Source organism: Eubalaena glacialis, chromosome 16 (assembly GCF_028564815.1).
Source record: "Eubalaena glacialis isolate mEubGla1 chromosome 16, mEubGla1.1.hap2.+ XY, whole genome shotgun sequence".
Lineage (NCBI taxonomy): Eukaryota > Metazoa > Chordata > Mammalia > Artiodactyla > Balaenidae > Eubalaena > Eubalaena glacialis.
Genome location: NC_083731.1, coordinates 15,426,880 through 15,431,894, shown reverse-complemented (window position 1 = coordinate 15,431,894; position 5,015 = coordinate 15,426,880). Strand labels below are relative to the sequence as shown.

General features: G+C 51.5%; 1 protein-coding gene across 2 annotated transcripts; it reads right to left on the bottom strand.

Moving 5' to 3' along the window:
* Positions 1 to 3,905: 3,905 nt before the first annotated feature.
* SOX21 (SRY-box transcription factor 21) lies at positions 3,906 to 4,736 on the bottom strand. Of its 2 annotated transcripts, XM_061171091.1 has the most exons (2): positions 4,362 to 4,736; positions 3,906 to 4,280 (listed from the first exon to the last, which is right to left on the bottom strand). In XM_061171091.1, the coding sequence occupies exons 1-2, from the start codon at positions 4,734 to 4,736 to the stop codon at positions 3,906 to 3,908; spliced, it is 750 nt and encodes a 249-aa protein (XP_061027074.1). The 2 variants fall into 2 exon arrangements, with proteins under 2 accessions (XP_061027074.1, XP_061027073.1); XM_061171090.1 differs by having other exon boundaries at positions 3,906 to 4,736.
* Between the last annotated feature and the right edge of the window lie 279 nt (positions 4,737 to 5,015).

Genomic DNA, 5,015 nt, shown 5'->3' with positions numbered 1-5,015 from the left:
GCTGACCTTTGAGATGCACTGGGCTGAGAGAGAAAGAACGGGGAGAGATTAATAAAGTTTGGTTGGCGCTCTCTCTGCCTCCGCTGGGCTGTGAGCACAAGAAAGACACGGATCCTTCGGGCGGGCCAGTTGCGGGAACTTCACTCTCCCCGAGGGTGCGGCGGCAGCGGCGGGGAGCGGCCGAGCCGCGCTCTGATTGGCTGGTGCACGGGTCCCTCTCTGCTCAGGGAAAATGGTTGAATCTTCTCTCCATCTTCTGCGCCCCTCGCCTAGGCTACCCAGAGCCGGGGCGGGAGAGGGAGATTCAGGCTGTTTCGTTCTACTTTCTTCGGGGCCGGGGGGAGAAGAGGAGGAGGAAATTGTCAAATGAAGTGACAACGGCAGCCAGCCCCACTGCTGCCTGGAAGCCATCCCTCGCGCGGCAGCGTCCCCCAGCTCTGGTCCTTACGGCTGCAACAGAACAATTCCACCTGTTTGCTCAAAGCCCGAGGGCAACACTCCTGGCCCCTCGGGTGTGAGGGTTGTGTAAAGCCGTTAGGCAACCGAGAGACTACCTAAGGAATGTCGTAGCCTTTTTAAACCTTAAAAAGGAACGAAAATGTAGAAGAGCAAAAAGCAGGAAGGGAAGGAAGGAAAGAAGGAGAGGAGAGAAGAGGGGAAAGAGATAGAGATGGATAGAGAGAGACAGATCTCGAGTACGCAGCAGCTCTTTGCCTAGTCCGAGGGCTGTATTCACGGGTCACTTTCTGACCCTCACAGACACACCCGGCCCTTTCTCCACGCCCTCTGGCCCCCGAGTCGCACCCCCTTACTTCTGCACAGTCTAACTCGGAGGGCGACTTTCTCCAGGCGCAACTTGTTAGCAAGACCACTGGAGTCGGGGGGTGATAAACCAGCCCCCCCGGTAGGCCTGTGGACTACTCAGACAGCCGCGCAATCTGTTGGCTGTGTGACCCCGTGTGCTCACCCGCGGCATCCTTCCCCCCTCCCTCACCCGTCTTTCTAGTCCTGTTCTCGTTCATCCACACTCCGGAGCGTTGCTCCCAGAAAACGTCGATCATTAGGGAAAGGGGAGGGGACGGGAGGGGGCGGGGAATCTTCGGCCGGCGGGGCCGAGCTGGAAGGCTCTGGGAGGTGACTAAGATTTAGGGCTGGGGTGATTTCCAGCGAGCCGCAGGAAGTTCCGTGTTGAGAAGTGATGGGCTGCTACAAAAGGGAAAGACGAAGCCTTGAAAGGATTTAATTAACCGTGTCAGGGATAATTACCCCTGGACAGTCCAAATTAGTTTTGCATAATCGCTCAGAACCATATGAATTAACTTATAATATTGCGAAGAGCTCGGGGAATAAGAGGAGAGGGATCGTTTTAATTAGTGAATCAGGGTCAAACCAGCAGAGCCTATTTTTCACATTTCCAAAACTTTTCATGGTTCTTAAAATATTATTCCGTTGGGGGAAAACAATGACTTTAAAGAGTTGGATCGCTTATAAAGACGTGGAGCTCCAGAGACGGTCTCTGTCGGTAGGGAAACTAGTTTAGGACTAGTTGAGTCTTGTATCTTGAGAAGTTCTATCTTGGTGGGGCGAAAATAAAGATCTCCCTGCAGTTAATTTTTTTTTCTCTGATATTCTTCCTGGCGCCCTATAATTTCTTTTCTAATATTAAAATCCTTTACGATTTCAAACCTTTCTCCAGTGGAAACTTGTCCAGCCTTGGAAATTCAACCCTCTCCATTAGAATTTGTTATATTTCTATTTTAATGCCACTAGCATGACAGAATAAAGCCTTAAAGAGGCCCAAAGTTGTAAAATGTCGTTAGCAGTGATTATCCTTACAAATAAAATCTTAAGGTGTAAATAAGGAATATGCCAAAGATACACGAACAAATTACACTGATTTAAGCAGTGGAGCTCTCCGACTAACAGGATAAAGTGGTCAGGCAACTTTCTCCTCTTAAAATGTTACTGGAAACTAGTGAAATGCTTTAAACGGTCTGGATGTTTTCAATGGGCTCTGTTCTACTGGTTCATGAATGCCTTCCCCACCACCTGCCCCCCCCCCCCAAGATAATACAACTACTTGGTGTTTTTTTTTTTTTTTATCTTCTTTCCTATTCACGATTAAAAATGTGATAAATCAGGTTTTTGGCTCTGAATAACAATGGCTTGATTTAGATTTCCTAGTAAATCTATTCAAAAGTGAAACAAAGGCTGCCTTTGGAGGATACCTTACACTTCACCTGGACCAGGCACGTAAGGGCAATTCAGATAAAAATCTTGTTAGGAACTCAACAAGAAATAAAGGATTTTCTCTTTTCCCTGGTTCAGGCTTTATTTAAACTCTTTGTTCAAAAAAAATGAACGGAGTGATAGTCGGATTCTAATTTACAGATATAGCTTAGACGTCTAATATTAAATTAGAAGATCACACAAGAAAACCATTTACACATAAAGGTTAAAACCAATACTTAAACTTTTAAAAACTTTATATTACATAAAGCCAAAATGAAACTAAATACATGTTAGCCAACTTCATTCACAAACATTAGTCAAAATATATACATTTAAAAAGAAAAAGAGCTACAAATGAGGTTCTTTTCTCTAAAATGTGTTTTATCATAATTTGCAAATGAATTGCAGGTGATCTAAAAAATAAGCTAATTAGGGAGGGAACTCCAAAACACATTTAAACGGTTTGAGTTGGAGAAATGCTAGCTGAAACAGAGAGGCATCTGTCAAAACAATTCTGGTTTTTGTTTTGTTTTGCTAAATAATAAATATATAATTACCACTCAGACAAAAAAAGTCTGATTTAATCTTAGATAAAATTGCGGTTCTGAAATAGACCCGCAATTTTTAAAAGTTAACTTTGACATTTGTTCAAAATGTTTTAGAGTCTAAAACCGACTCAGATTTAGGGCAACGCAAATAACACATTTTCAGACTTAATGTTTTCAAGGACATATACACATTTACAATCTTAAGGTGAAACTCAAGTCATAAGGGGAAAATAGGAATAATGCCTTTTCTCTTTCTGTGTAAACTGTGTCAAAAATCCAAGCGAGTGGACTGAGGGAGACTTCTAGCAGTTTTTTGTTTGTTTGTTTGTTTTTTAAGGGAGAAAATCCAATTGACAACTTTTCATCTCACACATATTTCTTGCTTGCCGTCCTTGCTCTTGAGAAAGAGCTCTTGCTCTGATTTGCATATGCTATGATAAACAAAAGAAACCGTGATCATCTCACACACAAAAGGCCAGATTCGAGCCGGTCACTGGTCAAGAATGGATCCGGCCTGGGGGTTCTGCTTGAGAGAACAGAGATTTGCAAAGTTCAAATGGTACAAATAGGGAGCAAGGCTGCTCAGAGCCATTCCGCTCCGAGAAACTAATGACACAGATCAGCTTTTCCCTTGTGCCAACCATTTCAGACCCAACATTTGAACAGAGTGCATGCAACAGCGACCAGGAGAAAAGAATAATAACAATAAAAGAAAGATAATGGGAAACAAAAATAAAACCGACAATAAACTTCCAACAAAGAAAGCTGGAAAGCCCAACATATCAAAAAGTTACTCCTCCACCTCTGTGGGCCATAACGCAACAGGTTCCGAAGTGCAAAGCAAACATCAACTGCTGCGAGATACAACTGCCCTCTTTAAAGTCGTCTGCCGGGGTGCAGGTCTGAAATGACCCTGTGAATTCACACGCACACTCGCCCGCGCACTCGCGCGCTCGGCCACTCGCGCCCCGACTGGCCTCTCTGCCTCCGCCTGGCACCTATACATCTTATGTACATACAAACCGGGGCCCCCGTCGCGGGAGGGCGCTCGGGGAGGCCGCAGAGCTCGTACCTATACATATGTACACGTGTGCACACCGGTCCTCGCGAGGCGGCCCCGCGGGGTCATAGCGCGGCGGCGTAGGCCGCGGGGTAGGGGTCCAGCTGAGGCTTGCCCATGCCGGGCAGTAGGATGTAGGCGAGCGGCGGCTGCAACCCGGGGCTGGGCCACGCGCTGCAGTTGCACGGGATCATATAGCCCGGGTTGCCCGGGCTGGGGTGCGAGTGCGTGTGCCCCCCGGCGGCCGCGGCCGCCGCTGCAGCCGCCGCCGCTGCGCCGTGGAAGGCGCCCGCGCCCGCGGTGGGGTAGCCCAGCGACGACGCGTACGGGAGGCCGGACGAGGAGGACGAGATCTCTGCCATCTTGGAGCCCAGGTCGAGCAGCGAGTAGGGGCTACCGGCGGCGGCGGCGGCGGCGGCGGCTGCGGCGGCGGCGGCCGACTGCGGGAAGAAGACGCGGGCGGCAGCCGCGGCGGCGGCGGCGGCCGCCTTCTCGGGGTTGGCGAGCAGCGACTCGGGCACCAGGCCGCCACCCGCGCCCGCGTGCAGCCCGGCGCCCGCCTTGAGTGCCGGGTGCTCGGCGTCGGTCACGCCGCCCAGGCCGTAGGGCACAGGGAAGGCGAACTTGTCCTTCTTGAGCAGCGTCTTGGGCTTGCGCCTCGGCCGGTACTTGTAGTCTGGGTGCTCCTTCATGTGCATGGCGCGCAGGCGCTTCGCCTCGTCGATGAACGGCCGCTTCTCCGATTCGGTGAGCAGCTTCCACTCGGCGCCCAGGCGCTTGCTGATCTCCGAGTTGTGCATCTTGGGGTTCTCCTGGGCCATCTTGCGCCGCTGAGCCCGCGACCAGACCATGAAGGCATTCATGGGCCGCTTGACGTGGTCCACCGGCTTGGACATGCTCTCGCCGTGCCGCGGCTGCAGCCCGCCGCCGCCGCCGCCGCCCGCGCCGTCGCTGTCGGCCCGGAGGAAATCAATGTTGGCTGTCCGCGGGGACCCTTCCGGCCCGCCGCGCTCGCCGCGCCCCACTTCGCACCCCGGCGTCGCTCCCGCCCGGGAGGAGGAGGGGGCCGGGGGACCAGCCCCGGGCCGCGCCGCTCCCCTGGCCGCCCTGCTCTCTCCGGCCAAGCGCTCGGGAAAATCCTCTCCGGGGCGCGATAACTTCTCGGCGGTGTCCCC

What these genes read in the sequence shown, in the direction of transcription:
- SOX21 (XM_061171090.1), bottom strand. Translation starts at nt 4,736, where the DNA reads ATGTCCAAGCCGGTGGACCACGTCAAGCGGCCCATGAATGCCTTCATG.